At 44.3% G+C, this 25761-nt stretch overlaps 2 protein-coding genes across 5 annotated transcripts in view; both read right to left on the reverse strand.

Annotated features, from left to right (window-relative positions):
• mfn2 (mitofusin 2) overlaps nt 1-9950 on the reverse strand; it is a 38681-nt gene extending 28731 nt beyond the window's left edge. For 3 of the 4 annotated variants that reach the window (XM_031740182.2, XM_039604304.1, XM_031740181.2), the window contains exons 1-2: nt 9585-9950; nt 1532-1713 (exon numbers count right to left, since the gene is read on the reverse strand). In XM_031740182.2, coding sequence (XP_031596042.1) covers nt 1532-1709 — 178 coding nt within the window. In that variant the 5' untranslated portion in view covers nt 1710-1713; nt 9585-9950. The remainder of the gene's footprint in view (nt 1-1531; nt 1714-9584) is intronic. The other variant, XM_031740183.2, reaches the window with a different exon arrangement.
• Nucleotides 9951-13135: 3185 nt separating this feature from the next.
• On the reverse strand, nt 13136-24408 carry LOC116320561 (zinc finger protein PLAGL2-like). The gene is made up of 2 exons (XM_031740188.2): nt 24273-24408; nt 13136-16403 (listed from the first exon to the last, which is right to left on the reverse strand). The coding sequence occupies exon 2, from the start codon at nt 16010-16012 to the stop codon at nt 14711-14713; it is 1302 nt and encodes a 433-aa protein (XP_031596048.1). The 5' UTR covers nt 16013-16403; nt 24273-24408; the 3' UTR covers nt 13136-14710.
• Between the last annotated feature and the right edge of the window lie 1353 nt (nt 24409-25761).

The raw sequence follows: 25761 nt of genomic DNA on the forward strand, positions 1-25761 counted from the left end.
AGCCACCACCAAACAACTGAGTTATTTTTACACATCGACCAGCATCTGGCCAATCCACCACCTATCATTGTTTATACCGTTACAAATAAATAAATACATAATCGGCCCATAAAAACGAAAAATCACCATCGGGCACCCGGTATGCCAGTCCAGCTATGGACAACCAGTCCAGCTATGGTCGTCCCATCAGTTAACCCTGCCCAGGGTTGCCGACCCCTGGTCTACAGGATGTAGCACACTCAAATAATTCAGTGTGAAACAGACTAGGCTTGCAACTATCAATTATTTTAGTAATTCATCGGTTAATCAAGTAATCGGATAAGACACTTTTTTAAAAAAAAATTAATGAGCAATGAGGAAAAAACACAGCTCTTACAGAATAAACTGCTTATTGGTTTCTATTTTAAAAAAATGCAATGTTGTAAAGTTTAACTGCATACAACATCTGTTTAAAAAAAAAAAAAAAACACCTTGGATTGTATGTACATGTCATATTGACATTACATTTTTTTAAAGAAAACATCTTAATCCCCGAAGGCTTTCTGACATTAAAAGGAGGCAAGTTTTAGTACTACTGAAAACAGATGTCATGACGGTGTAGATCATGGGTGTCCAACTCCCGGTCTCAAGGGCCGGTGTCCTGCAGGTTTTAGATGTGTCCTTGATCAACACAGCTGATTTAAATGGCTAAATTACCTCCTCAACATGTCTTGAAGTTCTCCAGAGGCCTGGTAATGGACTAATCATTTGTTTTAAGTGTGTTGACCCAGGGTGAGATCTAAAACCTGTAGGACACTGGCCCTTGAGGCCTGGAGTTGGACACCCCTGGTGTAGATGTTAATTAATATTAATAATAATTTGGTGTCTTTCCTAACAACCCTCAGAGTTTTACTGGCCCATGTACATTTTTATTGGCTTGTGAAAAAAGCTTTTATATTTATATTTTTAAATATTAATGCAATTTAATTAATACAGTATTTTATATGATTTCACTTTCAATCTAAAAAATGATATGAAAGCCTTACTTGGTCTAGTCCCCCCCTCACCCCAGGATTTTGGGGTCTGACGCTTATGTCATAAACATGACACAGTTGATCGATCAATCCATCCATCCAAATGCATTTGAAAACTGAAGAATGTGCTACTTCTGTGGCTGACCTTAATGAATGCAAGGCTCCATGTTGTCTTTTTGTGTCTCCAAGTAATGTTCTGACTGTACTACATGCCCACAGCAGGTTTAAAGCGTCTCTATGACAAAAAGCATGCAGGCTGCTGTCATGCTATCTGTACTGCAGGGAAATAAAATAAGTCTATCCCAGTCTATCCCAGCTGACAGCACAAAGGTTACCTGGGACTGGCTAGCGCAAGGTAGCAGGATCAAAGATACAAGTTGGGAAAGCATTGCAACACTGATAGGCATGGCCAAGTAGTTTGGACAGAGTACAGAAAAATATCAATTCAAGCAAGACTCTTTACATTTGTGACTTTTAGGTGTAATAAAGGGGTAAGTGTGTGTTCGGCGTTGTAGTACCTTCCAGGAAGGAAGCACTCTCCTTGATGTAAGCCCCCAGCTGCTCAAAGATCCCATTGATCTTCTTCTTTGCTGTGACAAAATGTTTAAGCGGTGATGCGTTCACTTCCGCCATGATTCTCTTTTCCTTCTTGCTATGAAATGTTTTGGTGCTGAGTCGTGGAAATACCAGAGACATGGTACTAGAGAGATAAAACATCACACACACCCAGTATGTTTGGCAAAAGCGACACATTATTCAGTGCAAACACATTTACTTTGTTACTGCAAACTGGACTGACAAGCTGTCTGAAATAGGAATTCGGCCATCACTCGTCTAATAGTGCACTGCATACTAGCCAGGGGTGGCCTTAAAAGACCATTTCATTGGTGACAGCCTATTATTTGCTGTAAACAAAAACTGTTTTCTTTACAATTATCATTATCACACTCTCTCACACCATTTTTCTAATAAAGAAACCAAAACAACCGTTGAGGCATGGCTTATTGTTAATAAAATCTGTCAGTCTTCTTACTCTAGGCATCTTTCCTCCCAAACATTTGACATAGAGAGGTCATTCCACACCAAATCAACCTGACAGCAATGGACTGATTTAGGCAACAAGCTGGGCAGAAAAAAAAATCTATTTACATTTTTCTCTTCAACCTGCAGGGGAATCCGCAATTTTCAATCTATTCAATTCAATTCAATTTTATTTATATAGCGCCAAATCACAACAAAAGTCGCCTCAAGGCGCTTTATATTGTACAGTAATCTAGAGCCATCATTTGACCCTCAAATTGTAGGAAATTGTGTCCCCTTTCCCACAAGGTGCTCTTCAAAGCCAACAGATGTATACTTTTTGATCTGGAGGCATTTAAATAAAAGGAGTGCCATTTCAGTGATTGATGCAGTTCTATTATATTTAGATTGATTTAAGAAAAGCAGAAAGCAGCTGTTTTTCACTCACCCTCTCTCTCTTTGAATACATTTTCACAGCACAGAACGCACATGTAGAGCAGCTTCTTTTCTTGATCTCTAAATCAAGCAGATACCATTTACAGTCTGGGTCTTATAAGCCTTTAAGCGCCAAGCCAAATAATGTTGTCATTATGGTAACGTGGCTGATGTTCTGACAGCTGATTAGCTGATTCATTTAAATATTATCATTGGCCAATTTAAATCTGCTCTCTGTGTGTTTTTAAGCACAGCCTTGTTTCCCTCTCTCAGACTAATGGCTCCTAAATGTGAAAAAGACCAAATTAAATGGTCATCCTCAGAAGGAAGAGGACGGCTACACAGTCCGTGTCTATCCTGGGACAAGGACTACAAGTACTTGGGCGTCCACATCCACTACAGGGTGAAGTGCATGACCAGCACAAAGCATGAAAACAAGAACGGAATGAGAAGGCTCTATTTGCTAAGGAAGCTGATATCCTTCAACATGGGCAGCAATATGATGGAGATTATCTGTCAGTCAGTTGTGGTAAGCTTACTGTACTTTTTCTTTGCTGTGGTCTGCTGGGGCAGCAGCATCAGAGCTGGTAAAAGTAACACACTGAATAAACTTACTAAGAAGGCTGGCTCTGTGATTTTAGAACTTAAAGAACCTAAATAAACAAGTGAACAAAAAAATAAAATAAACAAACAACAAAATATCTAACATCTAAAAATGTATTATAGAAAAGTTACAAATGAACTTTGGATGAAGTGTAGTACAAATAATAATAAGTTAAAATAAAAAAGTTTTTTTTTTTTTTTCTTTTTTAAAAAGAGTGCTCACTGTGAAAGACTGTAGCAGTCACTGACCTCACAACTGCTATATCTAAATCAGAAACAAATTTGAAAACAATATTGTAAAAGTAGAAAACTTAAAGATTTTCATCTTGTCCCCTGCAGCTTCTCTCTCATCCACCATCCATGCTGACCCTCCTCAGTCTACAGCTCATTCCCCCTCAGCTCATCTAATTCTTCTGCTCTGCACTGATTTCACTCTTTATCGCTCCCACTAGTTCTCTACACTCTGGACTCCCTGCTCAGTTCAGTTACACTTCCCCAGTTGCTCTGGACAGCCAGCAACCCACCTGGGACTCCACGTATACCTAATCCATTCTGTCACGGCTCAATATTCCATCTACAGCCGATTCAGCCAGCACCAATTATTCATCCTTTATCTAACTACAGTCCACTAGTCCCATGATGCATTGAGTTTTTCCTTTCCAGTCACCTTTCTCACTCAGTATGTGTTAATAGACCTCTCTGCATCGAATCATATCTGTTATTAATCTCTGTCTCTCTTCCACAGCATGTCTTTATCCTGTTTTCCTTCTCTCACCCCAACCGGTCGCAGCAGATGGCCCCACCCCTCCCTGAGCCTGATTCTGCCGGAGGTTTCTTCCTGTTAAAAGGGAGTTTTTCCTTCCCACTGTCGCCAAAGTGCTTGCTCAGACTGGGTCATATTGTGGAGGTAAGAAATAACGACACGAGAGGTTCCTGTGTCTCACTCCAACTGTTTATTCCACACTGTCTCTCAGAACTTAAGATACAGTAAGCGCCAAAATCTCCACCCAGCTCTTCCCTTCAACTTGGGTGTGAGTGGAGCCATCTGGTGGTCCGCCACACATACCCCCCCTTGAACACACAGTTAGGTCTCTATTCAGTCCAGGACCCTGGGCCTAAGCAAACGACCCGAACGACTGAACCTGGGAGGGAGAGAACAGGCAGAGGAAGGTCCATCCTGTGAACGAGGCTGGTGAAGGCGAGCAGGAAAGGCAGAAGGAGGCTCAAACGTTGGTGGTCCGGGGTAGTCCTGCGGGGAAACCAGAGTCTGTCAACCCCATTGAAGGAGGGCGGCCACGGCGAGGGGCCTGGGCCGGCACTACATTACTGTCCGGAAGAACATGTGCAGGCTTAAGTCTGTCAACACACACAGTCTCCCTTCGACCCCCAAAATCCAAAACAAAATGTTTCTGGCCCGGTTCGATAACCCTGAATGGGCCGTCATACAGCGGCCGCAGCGGTGTCTTGTGGGCATCGTGCCTGACAAAAAAACAAACTTAGCAGTCTCTAAAGTCTTTGGAACAAAAGTGTCAGGCACGCAATGGTGCACAGGACCAGGAACCCGAAGCGGCGCAAAAGTGGGTTGAGCGATAGCACTGATGGATCGAAGCAGGAGGAGGGTTCTCCGGCAAGAATTCTCCAGGCACGCGGAGGGGCTGACCAAACACGAGCTCAGCTGGGGAAGCGCCGAGATCCTCCTTAACCGCACAGCGCAGCCCAAGCAAAACCCACGGGGCGGCGGTCAACCCAATTGCCACCTTGTAAGGAGGCACGAAAAGCAGCCTTAGCGACCGGTGGAACCGTTCACACATCCCATTAGCTTGCGGGTTGTATGCGGTTGTGCGGTGGACTTTAGCCCCAGTCCATCAGCCATGGCCGACCAAAGCTCGGAAATGAACTGGGGCCTCTGTCTGACGCAATGTCCGCGGGCGGGCAAACGCGAGACCCAGGTTGACAAAAATGCCCTGGCCACCACTGCTGCAGTAGTGGATGCCAGGGGGACTGCCTCCGGCCACCTGGTGGTCCGGTCAACAACTGTCAAAAGGTGCGTAAAACCTTGTGACGGCGGCAGAGGACCCACCAGATCGACATGCACATGATCGAAACGTTTGCGGTATAAAGAACTGCTCCAGAGGCGCCTTGATGTGTTTATGAACCTTCGCACGCTGGCAGGGAATGCACGCCGACGCCCATTCCTTAACTGATTTGCGAAGGCCTGGCCAAACAAATTTAGAGCTGACCAGTTTAACAGAGGCCCGGACCCCGGATGAGAGAGAGCATGTACCGAGTCAAAAACCCGACGACGCCAGGAAACGGGAACCACTGGGCGAGGGCGGCCGGTGGAAACGTCACAGACCAGGAAAGGACCACCGTCCTGCATGGGTCTGTCCTCCAGTATGAGGCCCGTCTGGGTGGATTTAAGCTCGAGGATGTCCGGGTCACCGCTCTGATCGGCAGCCATGGCGGAGTAGTCTATGCCGAGAAAGACAGGAGAAACCAGCGCCGGGGACAAACAGTCAGCCACATGATTGGATTTACCAGCCACGTGTCGAATGTCTGTTGTGAACTCAGAAATGGCTGCCAACTGGCGCTGCTGGCGTGCACTCCATGGATCAGAAACCTTGGACATGGCAAACGTCAAGGGTTTGTGGTCCACGTATGCGGTAAAGTGACGACCCTCGAGAAAAAAACGGAAATGGCGAGTCGCCAGGTGGAGCGCGAGTAGCTCCCTGTCAAAAACGCTGTAATTGCGTTCGCTGTCACGCAGCGTCACGGCTGAAAAAAGCGGCGGTTGCCAGACACCGAGATTCGCTGTTCCAGCACCGCACCCACCGCTATGTCCGACGCATCGGTGGTCAACGCAATCGGCGCTGAGGGGACGGGTGGGCCAGAAGGGCAGCATTAGCTAACGCTGACTTAGCATCAGAAAACGCTTGGATGCTTTCTGGACACCAGTCGACGGCGTCATTAGCCTTCTTACCTTTAACGCCCGTAAAGGGCTTCAGCAGATGTGCCGCCCTGGGAGAAAACGATTGTAAAAATTCACCATCCCCAAAATTCCTGCAGTGCTTTAACGTTTGCAGGACGCGGAAATTCGAAACAGCTCGGACTTTGTCAGGCAACGGAACCGCGCCCTCAGCGGAAATGCGGTGCCCAAGAAAATCGAGAACGGGCAACCCAAACTGGCATTTAGACGGATTAATAATCAGTCCATGCTCCGTCAAACGCTGAAAAACCTGACGCAGATGGAACAGGTGCTGCTCATTCGAGCTGCTGGCTACCAGTATATCATCAAGATATACAAAAACAAAGGGCAGCCCGCGCAAGACAGAGTCCATCAACCGCTGGAAGGTTTGGGCGGCACCTTTCAGGCCAAACGGCATGCGCAGAAACTCGAAAAGGCCGAAAGGTGTAATAACGGCGGTTTTGGGACGTCCTCCGCGCCGCCGCGGGAACCTGATGATATCCCGTACCAAATCGATCTTCGAAAAACAGAGGTCCCTGCAAGATGGGCGGAAAAATCTTGGATGTGGGGAATGGGATAACGGTCGTTCTCTCGTGGCGTTATTAAGACGGCGGAAATCCCCACAAGGTCGCCACCGACCATCAGATTTAGGCACCATGTGTAAAGGAGAAGCCCAGGCACTATTCGAACGCTGCACGATGCCCAGGCGCCCATGGTGGCAAATTCTTCCCGAGCGACAGCCAGTTTAGCAGGGTCGAGGCGACGCGCGCGCGAAACCCGGGGCCCTACTGTAGTTATGTAATGCTCCACCCCATGCTTCGTCACAGTGCTCGAGAAAGTGGGGACAGTGAGCGAGGGAAACTCAGAAAGCAAACTTTGAAAACGTCACCCGAATCCACTGAGTTAGCATGCACCACGGGCTGAGCACCCCGAGTAAAACAGGGTAATGAGGAAAATGACACAGCATCAATTAAACGTCTGTTAGCAACATCAACCAGCAGTCCGTGAGCACAAAGAAAATCAGCGCCTATTATAGGCACAGAGCTAGCAGCAACAACAAAGTTCCACTGAAAGTCACGGTCATGAAAGCAAACAGTCACCAACCTTTCACGAAGGTTTTGATGGGAGAGCCATTAGCCGCTGTTAGCAATGGCCCGCAGCCCTCAGCTAGCCCGTCCGAGCCAGCCGGGGGAAGAAGGCTCTTCTGTGAGCCGGAGTCCACCAGGAAACGCCTCCCCGAGCGTGAGTCCTCTAAGAAAAGCAGCCTTTCCTTGTTGCCAGCGGTCGCGGCTGCTACCGGCGCTGACATGCCCGCTTCCCTGGGTCTGGAAACTGCAAGGCGGGAGACAGCGCCGGGCCTTCGCTCCAAAACGCTGGTGATAAAAGCAAAGCCCTTTTCCGCGGTGCTGCCGCGCAGCGCGATCCGGCCACCGTGGGCGGTCGGAGGGTCCCTGGAGCATCGGTGAGGAGGCAGGGGAAAACACTGGTGAGTCCTGAACAACCGCCTGGGCGCCCGAAACTCCTGGTAGCAAGGAGGATGCGATCTGCCTCTTCCGCCAGAGAGCGGTAATCCTTCGTGGCCAATAGCGGGGAGTTGGCAAGGCCAGCGCGCACTGGAGCCGGCAACTGTCGGAGAAAGAGGTGGGTGAAGAGAAATCCTCCATCATCCGCGCCCAGCAAGGACAGCATGCTCTCCATGAGCTCGAGGGCGGTGCCGTCGCCCAGGCCCGCGAGGGAAAGGAGTTTCTCGGCTCGCTCAGCATCAGAGAGGGAGTAACGCCGCAGCAGCAGCGCCTTGAGAGCGGTGTACTTGCCTTGGGCTGGAGGGTCCCGGAGGAGAGTCATCACGCGGCGGGTTGACAGCGGGTCAAGAGAAGCCACCACATGGTGGTATTTAGTATCGTCGGCTGAAACTCCACGAAGAGCAAACTGAGCTTCTACGTTACACGAACCATGAAGGGGATCGTGAAGCCAAAAATCCGGCAATTTAAGCGCCACAGCAAACGCAGCCATCGGCGGAGGTGCAAATCCGGCGGCAGCCGATGCTTCCAGGCGGAGCTGGCTTCGTCGTCGAGCCTTAGCATGTTCGCTACTGGGGTCACCAATGTGGAGGTAAGAAATAACGACACGAGAGGTTCCTGTGTCTCACTCCAACTGTTTATTCCACACTGTCTCTCAGAACTTAAGATACAGTAAGCGCCAAAATCTCCACCCAGCTCTTCCCTTCAACTTGGGTGTGAGTGGAGCCATCTGGTGGTCCGCCACAATATGATTGTTGGGTTTTTCTCTGTACCTATGAAGCGCCTTGAGGCGACTTTTGTTGTGATTTGGCGCTATATAAATAAAACTGAATTGAATTGAATAGTTGTTACATGAATTGCTCAGTGGCCTTAAGGTAAAATACTAATAGTAAAAGGGTTAATGTTAACGGGTGCAGTAAGCCAGGTTAACAGTTATGATAACTGTTTAATACTGACTTCTGAACATCATCCTGAAGTATTGGTTTAGTGTGATAAAGGTTAACTACTGCAGCCACTAGTGAGGAGGAGCAGCGGGTTTGTGTCAGCTGGAGGAGGCAAAGATGGCACAGTTTGTGGATACTGTTGCAAATCAGTATCTAAATTCAATATAAAATTTAGTATTCATATCTGAATACTCTTCTCTTTTGAGAACTTGATACAGGGTATAATACTATAATACTACAACCTGTAACAAAATAACTTCCCAAACATGTGACATATAAAGTATAAGCCTCGAACCACAAAGTGCTGGTAAATCAACACTAAGCAAGTTTCTTTTAAATGAATCAGGCTCCGTGTAATATCTGGGTAATAACTGCTTCTTATTGCTGATACCTGCTATTAGGAAAACATGAGCCTGATGTCAAGTCGTTTCTGCCAGTGTGGAAAGAGTACACAGAGAGCAACGGGCTAAAACGACTGATGACGACTTCCCGCACAGCTTTGGAAAACTACACTGATCATTTTTAGCACTCATGTAGCACCTCCGCTACATGAGTGCAGGTTTATGAGAATACTGACAAAGATGGCACTGCAGATCTATGAAAGCTTCATTACATTTGAAAAGAATATCACGAGTCAATCTTCAACTCATCCACGCAGAGTCAAAACCAGCTAAACATGCTGGTTCCGCTCTGTCACCGCCCCTGCGACCTTTCACACAGTGCTGAAGATAATATTGCAGCAGTGCCATCAATCTCTTAATGCTGCTTTTAATATAAACACAAATAAAAGAAAAATACTCGGCACGTTGCGCCAAGCTCTTTTAACACTGACGCTTTCATCATCTTTGTGCAAGCTAATCTACATGTCATCAAGTACTCCGGCTGGACAAGCTCTGCTTAAGCTTCTGTTTCTCAGATGTCCCTCCATCTTTGTTCTTGACCATGACACAGAGTCCTGGTAACAGTCTGGAGTAGCAGCTCAAGGATAAATTACGAACTAGTTGACCTGTCAACCAACTTCGATCAGGAGCTAAGGCTAGCTTCACTAACAGCTTGCTAAGTCAGAGCCGTGGGTGTGCCTTACCGTGGATGGAGTCGTTCTTCACAAACAGTCCTCTTGCATTGTGCACCCGAGGCTTCTGAATGCTCTACAAGTCACCGAGCTACCCACGAGCCCACACACCTGTACCTTATACTGATAACTCAAGTTAGCTGCTGCTGCAGCGGGCGTCTCTGCGTGTTCCAAGGACCTTAAAGTACCGAGTTTGACTTTGACCGCGTTGGTTTCTAGTAAACCCCAAAGACGTCAAACAGTATACTTTAAAGGTTGTTCTTTATATATTTTCTCAGCGCACACTTCGTTTCAGCATTGTGTCGACTACTCCGTTTACTATCTGCGCGACCGGCTCTCTTCTTTAGTGTCAATGGCAAACAGCTCTAAGGTGGAATACCGCCACCTGCTGGATTGGAGAATAGCTGTTGCGCCTCTGGTGGCAAGGTATGGAAGTAGCAGGGGCGTGGCTTTTAGCTGATGCTTACTGCTATGTGAGCCGCTACCCATGAACAAAAATACTTGTGCTTACAGTATTTTATGCTCTTTTCATAAAGTCTGTAAGTTTGAATGAGTCGTCAGTCCCATATTTTAAACAAAGAAATAACATCAACCAGAGACAGTCTAGAGAAACCCATAGTTACTGTCATTATCAGAATGATCTGAAAATAGCTTGTATTTTGGCATTTTTAGCATTAGACCGGTTTTACAACAGCTTCACACACAGTGTATTTTATCAGTATTTAACAAACCAGCTTGCAAATGTTGTGCTTTAATTTAACAATCAACAAGACCCATTTCCACATTACTGCGAACAGCTACATTCACCTACAACAAATGCCAGATGTGTTGTTCACTGAGATAGACGTGTCAGAATCATCACCATGGAGATCTGACAGGATGTATGATCATGAAGTACCAGCAGATCCTTCATGGAAATCTTCTTTAGAACTCCAACATAGGCCTGCCCTAAGTAATGGAAAAATCTCAGCACTATAAGAACAATGTAGAGCAACCTTTGTTTTGTGAAATGTTAGAAGCCCTGAACGCCGTCTTCAGATAAAGCAAAGAGGCTCTTGATTGTTTTTTACAAAAGTTACATACACTCATATAGAAAATTTAAAATATGTACAGTATAGTGCAAAAGTCTAGAGCTACCTCATTTCTTTATACACTGCTAAAAATAAATAAATAAAAGAAACACATTTTATGTAGCATCACACAGGAGAAACTCCCTTATAACAGGAAGAAAGCTCAAGCAGAACCAGCAGAATCATAATTTGGAGCTGGTTCCACAGAAGAGGGGCAAAGCTGAAGGCTCTGCCTTCCATTATACTTTTAAATACTCTGGAACCACAAGTAAACCAGTGCTCTATTGGGCTGATATGGTACTATGAGGTCTTTAACTATGAGCTCTCGTGGGCAAACCAAAAATGCATCATTACAAACCATCTGAGAATTGTTAGTGTGCTTTATCGGGAGCAACAAAGGTACGTACAGGAAGAAGGTGCTGTGTTCTGGACTATTGGAGAACACAGAGACTATATGATCATTTCACAGCTAGTTACCCCATACAGACCTTTGCACATCTATATTACCTTGCTGCATCCCAGAATGCAAAGCATACTGGCTCAAACTTGTAGTGTATACTTGGTAGTTGGTGTGACTCTATATTAATATTTAATGTATTGACAATAGTCATATTTTAAAATGACATTTTGATGGGATTAACAGAAATATCTGAAAAGCTTCTGTTGTTGGACAGCTTTATGGCCACAGATTCTGCCTTCTTATGCTTGTATTTAAGTGTAATTCACTCGCTAATAAAAAGTAAACTAAATCTGATTTAAAAATAATCTATAGGTAGGGTCAGCATGCAGAAGACCAGCACTGTTACTGTCCCATCCACCTTGTTTCTGTATACAAATACAGCTTACATGAAGGTACTCCAAGTCTGGTTAAATACACAGTTCAACTTTGCAATTTGATTTCCATAAAAATGCACAGAGACACAGATAGTGTAAATCTAAAGATTTTATTTTGTATGACTTTATGTTCAGATAATTAGAAAATGACAACTCCTTTTCTTGTCACAGTCTCCTAATCTATTAAACTTAGAATAGAAATCCCTAAAGCAAAAAGTAACTAAGTTTAAGGTGGCTAAACCTGTACTGGACTGGTTCTCAAAGCCAGGCTAAATGCAGGCACCACAGTCATTAGTGAGGTGAAACCTTGTTTCTGCGCTTCTCCATTATCAGTCTGGAGTGCGTTTGATCACATTTGCCATAGTTACTTAAGCTACCTTTCCAGGGTGTACCCCGCCTCACGGTCTACGGTAGCTGGGATAGGCTTCACAGGCCGACAGAGCAGCGAGCAGTGCGTCTAGCTGTAGTCACAGCTTACGTGAAGACCATCTGTGTTTGCTGGCAAACTTTTCAAACATACATTCTCAAACAATTTTACCAAATTTGGGACAGTCTCTCTGTGGCTGTCCAGCTTATTGAACTTCACATGTATCGTATGTAGAGTTTCACATGACTGTTGATTTTGTTTTGTTTTCTGGGGACTTATTACATTTTTGATTAATCTGCTACGCTCACTGTAGGAACATTTATTTGGAATATTCCATGTCAGCGCCCCCTTCAACTTCATCTCAACATTCCATTAAAGAGCTGTGAAATTCCTTTAGACGGAGGCCTGATCCCTAACCGAAACAAGTGTTAAAGAGGCCGAGGCACGGGCAGTGAACGCACAGGCTGTAGCATCAGCTGCAGCAGCTAGCTTCAGTAAAAACTACAAAGCTACAAAGTACATGTGCTTGTGACAAAAATAAAACTACACAGACAAGTTTCTCTGCAGTTAGATGGACAGTCTCCCATCTCATCTGAGGTAGTAAATAAGTAGAAATATCAGTAAAGGCAAGTACAGAAATGAATGCTGACTCTCCAATATAGCACTTGAGCCTACGTGTATGCAGGCCGTTAGAATGACTTCTGAACAATTCCCCTTCTTCAGTGCTAAAAACTGCTTTGTGTTAAAACTATTTCTAATGATTGCTTCACAAAGTTATGTGACAATGTAGAGGTAGAAGGTTTGAATTATGTCTGCAACTACATAAAGAACAAGTCTACCTTTATAGTTTCAATATAATGGCACCAAAAGAGTCCAAACAACTAAAAGCAAACAGAAATAAAGCAGAAAGCCACAGTTCCAGGTCTGAGGCACACATCAAATTCAAAATTTTTGAGAAATGTCCTAAGTGCTTAAACCCAGTCACGAGATTAGACACTCTTAGAGAGGCACAAGAGTAGCATTTTAAGACAATGTGAAGCCTGGCACAATGCTAATTAGAAGGGTTTATGAATGTTGAGGAAAGAGTCATCTAAATGACTCCCTCTCTAAAGATCACATCAGTCACTTCACACCAGCTGAAGACTTAAATCATTCCACCAGCCCTGACACATTGGGTGAGTGTCAGGTAACCGGGTCTGTTACTGGAGGCTTCTTGTTTTGCTCTGACACCATCCACTCTTTAGCTGCTTCCCTGTGTATCAGCAGCAAAGGTGAGACCAGGACAAGAGGGATGAGGGTGGTTATAGTGCTAATTTTATCAGAAACACATTCACAGAGTCCAGCACCACAGCCACTGAAGAATGGTGTTAATAGCAACGGTGAAATGGGTAGAAATGCTCCACATGGATGTTCGTGCTCGGTTCCAAAGGTACTCACATCCAGTGGTCCAGTTCGGAAAAAAGAAAACACAGGTAACAGGGTGGAATGTGAAGCTTCCTTCTGCTTAAATCAGTTCCCAGCTGTTCCACGTCAGGTCACGGAGCCAGGGCGGCCACCGTCCAACCAATACTTCCCATTTCCATTTTCAAGCAATCCCTTGATTCACACATGTACATTTAAAAGGTTTCTCGTCATGCTGTGGTCATTGCAGCAGCAGCCAATGAGACAAATAATATTAAACTGACTTAAAAAAAAAAAAACACCCAAACCTAGAAAACATGGGATCCAGTAGTTTGTTTAAATATTCCCTATAAATATGAAAGTAACAGATTTTTCTCTGTAATACTGCATCCTGTTCATACTGGCCGTTAAATGACACCTCAGTAATGTATTTCAGCCTCCTAAATGTCCATATTTTGTTTCTCCCTGGTAGTCTGTCCAGGGTGGAGCCCACTTTTCAGCCCCTTCGGGACACGCTCCAGCCACCTGGACTCTGAGACGGTTTAAGAAACTAAATAGCTGGAGAGCAAACTGTGATTCACCCAGTTGCTCTTTACAGGTAATCCATGCTGCAACTCAAAAACAGAAATATTTGGAACAAAACAGTTAATACTGCAAGAGTTCATTTTCCTCTAAGGAAACTTTGTCTCACCAGTTCCTATTGTGTCAAATATTCTGGTTCTGAGTCAGAACACTTCGAAACCTGTTTCCCCATCAGTAACAGCAGAGCAGCCCCCCATGTGTTTTGACATGACTTCAGTGAAAATAAAAAATAAAAGATAAAACCATATGTGTGTAGTGTTTATGACTAAATGTCCCTAAGCTTCTAAAAAGGGACTGTGTGTTAATGGTCACAAAGCTCATTCTATTTCATTTGTGCTTCATTTCCAGTAAGATGGATGAGATGTTTGATCTGACAGACATTTGTACAGGGTTGCAGAAACTTGAAGGGGACAAACAACGCTTCATTCTAAAAGACAATAACACGTGGATACATCGTGCGGACGATGCACGCCATTGACAGGAAGCTGATCCAAATGTCAAACGAGCAGGTGCTCTGAGGTTTAGTCTTTTCGGTAGTGCTTGCTCCCTGTAATGCGCCAATGTTTCCACATCTGCCTGAGTAAGGAAGGTGTCCTTTCCTCACAGATGACAGGCTCAGTGAGAGCAGTGAGCAGCACCTGTATTAAGTGCATCTACTGTTTCTAGATGGAGAAGAAGTAGAAGTATATTTTGGTTGCAGTTAAAACATCTACACCTTCTTAAACATTCAAGCTTACTTTAAATAATGAGGTAATACTGCTGAGGTGATTTGTTGCATTCAACAATAACTAAAACAAGACATCTGTTTTACAGTAAAGACGCCGTTCCTTAATTTGACTATTTTCATGAACAAAGACATCGAGCGTTGCGGGGGGGACAGCTGCTTACTGCTGAAAGGCCTGGTAGTAGTGAGGTAGGGAAGTGGATGTGCTCATAGCAGGACTGCTGTATGCCTGAGGTAGTTGGGTGTGGTTGTGGGGCCCAGGGCCCTGTGGTGCATTAGCCTGCGGAGACTGGAAGAAGGTAAAGGGCCCTGGAGCCTGGGAGGACAGCCCGGTGGAAGAGGATGGAGAGCATGCGGTGGTGGTGGTGGTGGCAGGTGGATAGCTCATCACTAAGCTTCCCATCCCCATGTGAGGGCTGTAAGGTGGCAGGCTGAAAGGTAAGAAGCTCAGCAGTGGTCCCAGGTCCATGTTGGTGGTGCAGGATAGCTCAGCTGAGGGCACAGCAGGGCTCCTGGATATCAAGTGTGGGTCACTACCAGCACTCACCCCTTCAGCCAGAATGTCCCTCTGAGGGGAAGCAGAAGTAGAGGTAGAGGAGTTTACTGCACTCAGGTGAGGTGGGGGGGCACTCTGCAGGTCCAGCAGGAAGCTGTCCACGTCAGCATGAGGATATGAGGTAGAGCCGTGCTGGTACCGGGGCATGTTGCTGTAATGCTGCTGCTGCGAAGCTGCCGATGGTGCCAGGTGATGATGGTGGGGTTGGGAAGATTGAGAGGGCATGTGGCGAGCCATACCCATGCTCGAGGACAAGGAGCCCTGAATAAGGCCATGAGGCTGGCCCATGACAGGGACAGGACTGGCCATGTGGTACGAGGAGTACATTTCCCTGGAAAAAGTCTCCATGGGCTCCTTGGAGACAGAGGTCATCTCTGGGGTGACTGGGCTGGGCTCTTCTTTTACTGGGCACATAGTGGAGGGGCTCGGTGTAGCCCCAGGAGTGCTGGAACTGCAGGGTGGCATCAACCCTGTCTCCTGGGTATGGCTCTTCTTCAAATGGCGAGTCAGGTGGTCTCTGCGGCCGAACCGTTGGGCACAGCGTGGACACAGGAAGTCACGGCGTCCTGTGTGCACCACCGCGTGACGGCGCACATCCTTACGTGTGTAAAAACGTCGGTCGCATCTCTCACAGGAGTACTTCCTCTCTCTTACTGGCACCGCAACATTAATGCTTCCCTCTGACGGTGGAGGCCTGTCAATATGGCCACCCAGGTGCTCCAGCAAGGAGGGAGCAACATCTGAGCAGGGCAGGGCTGCTGCAACACTGTGGGCTGCCACAAGGTGGCGTCTGTAACCTAGCTGGGTGTTGTACTGCTTCCCACAGTCCTGGCAGTGAAAAAGCTGCCGAGTTGCAGGATGGCTCTCCTGTGGCTGGCTCTTTAGATGGTCTTGCTGGTGGAACATGGTCTAAAACAATGGTGGGTTTCGGCTGTGCTGCTCAGGGACTCTGGCCACGAGCCTGCGCTGATAAACACAAAACTCATGAGGAGATGGTACCATCAGCCCACGGAGTTCAGATTGTTTGTTAAAGTGCACAATAAATGCTAAGTGCTGTCTGACGGTCTCTTGCAGCAATGACTAGAGGTCTCTCCTGCCTTACTGGGGCAAGCCTGTGTCCAGCACTTGGTTTCTGTGACAGCAGCTGCCATAGCAACCCCAAAAGGGCTGTTGTGATGAGGAGCTTTGGAAGCTCAGACTGGGTCTGTGTGTTTCCTGAGAAGTGTTCTTGTGTTGGCCTGCAGTCTAATTTAGCATTCAGCAGCTGAATGACAGGAAGCCCGGCATCTTCACAGACCTACAAAACAGAAAAGCGCAGGAAAATGCGTCAGTGTGTGCACATGAAACCTCTGGGCTTAGATGGCGTACTGCAGACGTCACATGACAACTACAACAACAACAACAATAATAGTAATAGTATCACTATATCAGCAAAAGATGGTTCTCTCTGAGCTCAAACACTTAAAGCTACAACGGTTAAGTTATTAGATTACTGTTCTCGTTTGCACACACGCATGCACAAAGTTATCAAACCAATTAAAACTGTTTTCTGTTTAGCTGATACATGCCTACTCATGTATGCAGTGTGGTAATCATATACATGACATTGGCATTTGTCTCTTGTCTTGCTCTTTGTTTACCAGAATTGTAATAGTTTCAGAACACAAAAACAGGTAAGTTATTTGTCCCAAAGGAGAAACAGTGTAGACATGAGCTGCCAGTAGAAGAAGGACAGAGCGTTCACCTTTATTAGAGAACACATAGTGATAGCACATAGACTAGACACAAAAGCAGTGAGCGAGCAGAGGGAGACACCCACCAAAGAGGCTCAAGTCAGGATGAACAAGGCCTGCTGCATCTAGCCATGCAGACATTTCTGCATCTTTGCCATTCAAAGACACATGTATATGGATTATTTTAGGTAATATTCAATACTGAATTGTAAATTTTCAAAAAGGATTTTTTTATTCAGGGGTTTCATAAAAGCCTTTTTTAAAATATATTTATTACTACTTGGGAGAACACACAAGTCAAGGTTAAAGCAACTTAAATCAATATGCAATTTAAACAAAATGCATCTTTACTCTGTCTTTTTGGAAGGCTTTATGAGTTTTGTCTATTTCTGTGTGTTTAAGTGTACAAGTGAACCAGTGAGTTTGTGTCTGTAAGCCTTTAAAGGAGAATGTGGTGGCTCCAATGAAGAGAAGCAAGTATATCAGCATTCTGACGTTTGCCCTGTGCTTTTATGCAATGTTTCTGTGCTGTTGAAAACAAGACGTTATGATAGTGTAGACATTAATATTTACTGTCCAACCTAAAATCCTTCAGGTCAGTGTGTATATGAACACAATTTAACTGAGACAGTATTTTATATTATTTCACTTTCAATCTGAAAAAAAAAAACCCCATGAAAACCTTGAAATAAATTACACACCGTGCCCCCTTTTTTGCCCCAGTTTGCTTCCACAATAGGATGGCTGACATCAGCCTTCAGCAAACATGTATCAGACTAGGTTAAGAGTTTATCTGATTATCTTAATGCATCTTCTGGAGGCTTACTGCAGACATTTCTCTGTGTAAAACAAAGAGCGGTGGATGGAACAGCTACAAAGTTTGCTTGTCTTCATGTCAGAGTTTGTTGACCAGGTGCTTTGATGAAGGACTTGGCTAGTTTTTCCCAGTAAAGGTTTTAATGGTGATTACGGGAACAGCGCTGGTGTTTTGGACACGAGAAACACATTTTCTTTCACTCAACCTGAGTTCACAAAGTATCAAGCAAAGAATCTGTGTCGAAATTTTTTTTATAATTAAATTATTCGAAATACCCGACTAATCACTGCAGCCCTAGTTGCATGCCCACGTGAGGTTTTCAGACAAATTCAGGTCATTGTAGTCTACCATGACCACCGTGACCTGGATGACTGAGAACCTACACTGACATCTTAGGGATATTTCATTACAATGTTCTTGTTTTCGTTCAAGTTTTCTCTTTCATCCCTCCCATTTGCCCTTTTCCATGGTTTTCTTCCTTCTTTCACTGCACCGATCATCTGTTTTTCTACAGTCACAAACAACACCCTCGATTTTTACACATCTACATGGCACGATCACACACGCATGCACGCACGCACTCAGTATCAGCACATCCACTACAGCCTCACAGACAAATGCATACCAGTCTGCCGCAGGGTTAACACTAGGGCTGCCACAAACGATTATTTTGATAGTCGACTAGTCACCGATTATTTTTGCGATTAGTCGACTAATCAGATCATGCATGTATTGGACGTAAAACGTACAGCTTATTGCATCAGCATGCGTCTGCGCTTATATAACTATCATTAGCTTACAGCTTGAAGTGTTTAAGGTATGCGCTAACGAAAAATAAAGAGCAGATGACAGTTTATTAAACTTTTAATGAATTTGGAAATTGTCTCAGTGGAGTTTAATAAACTCAGCCGTCTGCTCCTTGCTATCTAAAATATAACAGGACACTGGAGTATATTCTCGACCATCTCACACTTCGGTTTAATCAGTTTTCTGTTTGACGTTTATTCAGCTGTGTAAAAACTATAACTTTAATCTCAGCCAAACCAATTTACTGAGGAACAAATAAAACACTGAAAAAAGCCAAACAATAACAGTTTTAAGTAATCTAAGTGACTTATATGCTTCTTAATTCAGATAAAACTGAGGTTATTGTACTCGGCCCTGAAAATCTTAGAAATATGGTATCTAACCAGATTCTTACTCTGGATGGCATTACCTAGGCCTCCAGTAACACTGTGAGGAACCTTGGAGTCATTTTTGACCAGGACATGTCCTTCAATGCACATATTAAACAAATATGTAGGACTGCTTTCTTCCATTTGTGCAACATCTCTAAAATTAGAAAAATCCTGTCCCAGAGTGATGCTGAAAAACTAGTTTGTGCATTTATTACTTCCAGGCTGGACTACTGTAATTCATTATTATCAGGATGTCCTAAAACCTCCCTGAAAAGACTTCAGTTAATCCAAAATGCTGCAGCAAGAGTCCTGACAGGGACTAGAAAGAGAGAGCATATTTCTCCTGTATTGGCTTCCCTTCATTGGCTTCCTGTTAAACGACTTTAAACGACACGTTGACTATTAAATTTGTCGTCGACGATTTTGATAGTCGACGTAATCGTGACTAGTCGACTAATTGTGGCAGCCCTAGTTAACACATAGAGACACACTACCACTCACACTCACACTCACACCTATGGGCAATTTAGAGTTTGCAATTAACCTATCCCCACTAACTGCATGTCTTTGGACTGTGGGAGGAAGCCAGAGTGCCCTGAAAGAACCCATGCAAACACGGGGAGAACATGCAAACTCCACACAGAAAGACCCTGGCTTGATGGTGGAATTGAACTCTGTTGCTTCACACCTCTTGGTGTAACAGTGCAAACCAAAGTGCCACCGTGCTACCCTTACTCATTTCCATTAGTATTATTATACTCACAGTACATTTGTAATATAACAATGCAATATATCACTTGTTCTCGGGGGCGACCTCAACTTTGGACTAAATGAAGAAATGGACAGGCTCAATACAGCAGGAGCTCAGCGCAATTGGCAGTCCACAAATATAGTTAAACAGTACATGAGCGATTTCGGACTTTGTGAGTCATGGCATTCCCTTCAACCCCAACCATAAGGAATACATGTTCTTCTTCTTCATTCTTACTCTCATCTGGATTATGTCCTAGTCAGCAGCTCACTGTTGAGTGACATTTCAGACACCACTAGGGATGGGTACCGGTGTCCGGTGCCACATAAACGGTAGTAACCAGACTGAAAAGCAGCGCACATTTTGGTGCTTTATTTCGGTGCTTTTTTTTCCTGAGCCAATTCTAGCCAATCATTTTACGTTTCCGAGGATAGTAGGCGGGGCCAGGTACGTACGTTCTTTTAGAGCAGAGCTACAGATTAAAAATGCCCAAGGCGAAGCGATCAAAAGTCTGGCTGTACTTCACAGCAAAAGATGCAAACTCAGCAGCCTGCAACAAGTGCTTTAAGCTGATACTGTGATACTGTCAAAGGAGGTAACACCTCAAACCTGATGAAACACCTGGCGACGCATAGCGTTTTTTTTTTTAAAGCCGAGAAATGCGCCGTGTTTGATAGCTTGCTGCAAGACCTCACACCGTGCACATCTACTGCGGGTGTGGTGCCTGTTATCGGACCTGGAGTTAGCAACATCCCCCAAAAACCCGAAGAGTAGAGTCCTGGCCCCTAGCCCTGTCAGCGTAGCAGAAATGATGACGGATGATGATGGCAGCAGCAGCCATTCTCCTCTGCGTGAGTAGCTTCATGTTGTTCGTGTGTAATTAACGTTAAGTACGCTAACCACATTATTACATTAATGCATGTAAGGTGAACTAGCAAACACCGTCGTAGTTACATGCGGCTGTCTTCTTGTTTGATGGCAGATACTCCCTTCACCCTGGCCAAAAAGGCTAAAATGACCAAAGAAAAAGTAGAAAACAGTTAAACATGAGAGGTTTTTGGACAAAGTTTGTGTTTTTTCCATTGTTTAAGCACTGCTTCCAGCCAAGAGTGATACCATATATGCCCTATAGCTGCAGAAAAGGCTAACATTGTTATCTTTTTACAAAAAAAACAGCTGAACATGAGAGGTTTTTGACCAATTTTGTGTTCTCCATTCTTTAAGCACCGGTTTGAGCACCGGCACCGTTTCAAAACTACCGGTTTGGCACCGGTATCGGATAAAACCTAAACGATACCCATCCCTAGACACCACCCTAGTTACACCCTATATCTGTCAGGTGCAGGTTGTGTAAAGATGCCCCTCAGACAATTTAGCTCCTAACAGCAGGATGCAAGATGCTAGCATGCAGGGCATACATGGAACGCTATAATCAAGTGGCCGACATAGTATACAGAAACATCTGTGCTGAGTATGGCCTGGAAGTCCCGAGGTCAAAATGGGAGACGGCCAGGCATTTTAAATGCTTGTGCGCTGTAGTAGTGGAAAGAAATCTGAGCTTTGCACAATGTTCATTTAACGTTATTTGTGTTCTGTGAAATGCTTTCACAATTTTTAAAATTTCCATTTGCATTTTATTCCGTCCTCCTGTTTTGCCGTTTGCGCTAAGTTCTTCTTCGTTAGTATTGAGCGCAGTCGTAGCAAATGATAGAGGCAATACTGCCCCCATAGTTTTCTAAAGTGTATTGCAGATACGTATTAGTATATGAGTCATCGACAATAAAATTCTGTGTCGATACATTTTTATAATTGATGTCATCGATTATGCTGATGAATCATTGCAGCCCGAGTGAAAAGTTAAAGTTTTTGTACCACAAAATTTTTATGCAAATTGGAGATGGCTGAGCAAACAGCCCAAGTTGATTTGAGATGGAGCGACCCAATTAGGCGGTGAGGCATAGAGAAAGTGAGGCACAGAAAAATTAGATTGGATAAATAACAATTTTGTACAGGAGGATTTTTTTTTTTAAGAAAAAGGAAAAGTTGACCTTTTAAATCTTTCACATTTACTCGAATGCTTAGTTTTCTGTGTAGGGTGGCTTGGTTTGGCCTCAGATATCATAAAGAGATTGAAGTAGATCCACTGCTCCTTCATGACAAAAGAAGCCCGCTGATGTATCTCTCTGTGAATCTCTGTAAATGTTGGATAGAAACCACTTAAGCATAGAAAAAAGTGCTTATATAAATGGGTGTATGAAGCATGTTGTATAAAGCACTTTGAGTGCTCAGGTAGAGAAGAAAAGCACTATATAAGAGTCACATGAGACAGAGAGCACAAGGATGTCAAACATCTGTCAATTTTTGAGCTCAAAGTCTTGATTTTTTTTTCCAGCTTGAAAATAATCAACAATTCTTTTATGAGATCTTACAAAATTGTGTTTGTTCATGCCGTCAATGTGTCGGGTTAGTTAAAGGAACCCATAACAAGATGACAGTCATGGCTGACTGCTATCCTTATTCAGTATCACTTGACTCTAATATAAGCAAGTTGACCAATCCTTTTTTGCCCTCAAATATATTGATTACTGACCATTTCGCTAAATAAATTCATGAATGGACGGGTGTCGTTTATTTTTAATATTCACTAGGTCTGCAGAATTAGTTGGATTTTAATCTTGATCACAATTTTGGCTTTCTACAATTAAATGAACATAATGGAGCGATACTAAAAATTAGTGTTCCAAATACAGAACACAAAGCAGAAGAAAATCAAGCATTCCCTCAGACAGCCCCTGATGACAAGCCTGCTTGTGCCAATTAGAGCTGTCCCCTGCAACATGCAGCATGAAGATTCCTGGAGTAGTCTGGATGAATAACACTATGTTCAAAGACAGATAAACAACTAAATTCACACGTCTGGCACAGCAGAATCTGAAGAGCTTGTCCCTCAATGTGGATCATGATCTATTGTTTAGACATACTGTGGACATACTGGGAAAGTGACACTAAGCAAGACCAAATCATATGCAAAGCATGCTATGGAGTTTTTTGTATGCATTGCAAAACAACAACTAATTCAACAAAAACAACCTCCTGAAAACACACAATAAAGTGCAGTATGAATGCATGAAGACCAAGAAAAACAGTGCAACAAGATGAAAGTGAAAGGTGCGCCATCCTGATTTCATTTCAAGTTTGGGTAAAATCTTTTCATTTATACTTTTTTTCTTCTATGAGATGCACTCAATTTGTTTAAATGAACAGGAAAGACTTTATTTTGATGCAAAGATTTCTGCAAAAATGAAAAATGTGAATGCAGTGTTTATGACATGGAAATAAAAACATTTTGTCACCAAATTTAATGAGTAATTGTCAAAAATAACTGCAATCAAAGTACTGATAAAAAATAATTGTGATAATCGTTTTGGCCATAATCATGGAGCCCTACTACTCGCCATGTGTTGATGTAAAAGTGGCAGTTACTTATGACTTATTAGGAAGCTTACAGATTATTCTCTTTATGCTATTCTCACATTCACATTTGTGAGCGTGTTTGGAAATGTGGCTATTTGGTCAAAGCCTGTGATCAGCTCATCACAGTTTAAAAGATTAACCACCATGAGTACGACTAATCAGTCATTTCCGTCAGCCAAAACCAGTGGGCGAGACCCTGTGACCACTGCGTGTGCGTTTACATGTTTGGGCCCGTTAGCACAGTAATAACCAAAGTGTGCTATATAACTTCTCTAGTTAGTACATGCAGTTTTACTGTCAAGTGCATGATTAAGTTCACTTGACACATACAAATTCACGAGCAGGCTTTGGTGCTGGGCCAACTGCTTTTACTCTGTGCAGAAAATAAGTCACGTTTTTTTCATTTAAAGCATTTAAACCGTGATGGTAGACTAAATATTATATTCCTATGCATAAAAGTATCTGTTCACTTTCAATAATGTTGTTGGTAAATATATGTTTAAAGCGTTAGAATCCACCAATGTTTATTTTCATAGCTCTCGCTCAGTTTCACTTGTTTAGCTGACACTGTGACTGGGAGAAGTTGGTGCTTTTACATGATGCTCGCTGAACACGAGGTCCCTGCTCTCCAAACTTGGACGGGGGCACTGAATGAAGCTGACACGAAGAGAAGCGCCGGGATATCGCAGTGCCATCTTGTGGGTCCTCAGTATTGAGCTGCAATCAAATTAATTCCTGCCTAATAACTTTAAGTTCCTGAACTCAACTATTAAATACCTTCCTGGTGAAGGAGCCAAATTGATGAGTTGACGGGCGCCGGGAAACTGAGCCCACGCTGCTTTGTGGACTGACAAGAGGGGGTGGGGGGTGGACAGGGTCATTACCACATCGGGCTAAATATGACCGCTAGCCTGCCTGCCTGCGTTTACAACATTCGACGGTGGATGAGAAATCAGGTCTAGTAGTTGTGTATTACCATGTTTATTGGTCTATAATACACGTGCTTTATATCAGGGACACTCACAGACTGGTGTCAGTGCAGCTAAGGATGAAGTCCCGATATTAACCGAGCCAAAAAGCTGATTAAACAACAAAAGATGAACGCTTCACTAAGTTGCGTCGGAGTTTGTCTCGCAGGAGCTAACTCACATATTTTGCCCAGCAGCGTTAAACTCCAGCTCGGTCGATCAGACGAGGGCAGGGTGGTACTTACCGACTGAGCCTAGTTCCACCTCTCCGTCCAGCCTCCGCTCCGACTCCATATCGACATTTTGCAACAAGTTTAAAGGTGTTTGTTGGACTTCGGGCCTTGACTGCTGGGCGCCGCGCTGGAAGCCAGGCATTCTGGGAGAGTGACGTCACACGGATTTAGAGGAACTGTAGAAAACGGGCTGTGCACACACACACAGACACACACACACACACACACACGGAGTTTCAGAATCGCGCTGCTTTTGACGATTGTTGTCCCAGTATACACATACACCAAAGGATGACAATTTAAACGTAGAACTCACTGAGCAGTGTTCCTGAGTTTGTTACTTTTAAACTAGGCATCACTGATAGAATAGAATAACATAGAATGCCTTTATTATCACTATACGGTTGTACAATGAGATACAGAGCATCTCCTACTCAGTGCAAACGTGCTGGGCGGGGGGCACAGTTCTGCAGACCAGAACATTGGCAAAGGACTGCCCCTACACCAGTGTCTAAAGCGTCTACCTCCACAGAAAATGGTTTGTCAGTATCAGGATGAACACTGGTGCCGTAGTGAACAGATTTTTTAACTTGGTGAAAGCTGTCTCTGATTCTGGTGTCCAGGTAAATGGAACCTTGGTGGAAGTGAGGCGTGTTAAGGGTGAGGCAACCTGACTGTAGTTACATATGAACCGTGTGTAAAAGTTGGTAAAACCCAGGAACTGTTGGAGATGCTTCTGTGAGGCAGGTGTTGGCCACTCCTTGACCATTTGGACCTTGGCTGGATATTCCTTTACCTGCCCTCCTGCCAGGATGTAGCCAAGGAAAGAAACAGAGCAGGAGTGAAATTCAAATTTTTTGGCCTTGCCATACAATTTATTATCCAGGAGGTGCTGAAGGATGCTGGTGTTCTTCAAGTGACATGGAAAAGATCACTATATCATCCAAATATACAAGGACAAACCTGTTCAAAAAGTTTCTAAGGACATCATTCACTAGTGCATGGAAAACTGCCAGGACATTAGTTAGGCCAAACGGCATTACTAGGTACTGAAAATGTCCAAGTGGTGTGTTGAATGTGGTCGTCCATTCATCCCCTTTTCTAATGCAAACCAGGTGGAATGTGTTGCGGAGGTCTAGTTTTGTAAACACTGTGGCACCTTGAAGAGGTTCAAAGGCAGAATTTATTAGAGGAAAGGGATGCTTGTTTTTGATTGTAATGTCATTCAACTTGCAATAATCTATGCATGGCCAAAGATTTCCATCTTTTTTCCCCACAATAAAGAAACTGGCCCCTACCGGAGAAGGGGACAGGGAGATGATTCCAGCCGCGAAGATTCCCGGATATACTTCTCCATGGCCACTCATTCAGGCGCAGACAGGTTGTACGGGCGGGTGGTAGGTAGGAGAGATCCAGGGAGGAAATATATCACGCAGTCATATGGTCTGTTGGGTGGTAGTGAGAGAGCCTTTTGTTTGCTGAATACCTCCTGTAAGTCGTG

This window comes from Oreochromis aureus, linkage group 20 (genome assembly GCF_013358895.1).
Source record: "Oreochromis aureus strain Israel breed Guangdong linkage group 20, ZZ_aureus, whole genome shotgun sequence".
Taxonomy (NCBI): Eukaryota; Metazoa; Chordata; class Actinopteri; order Cichliformes; family Cichlidae; genus Oreochromis; species Oreochromis aureus.

Bases quoted from the DNA above. Each gene is read 5' to 3' on its own strand.
- LOC116320561 (XM_031740188.2), bottom strand. From the start codon at position 16,012: ATGTTCCACCAGCAAGACCATCTAAAGAGCCAGCCACAGGAGAGCCAT.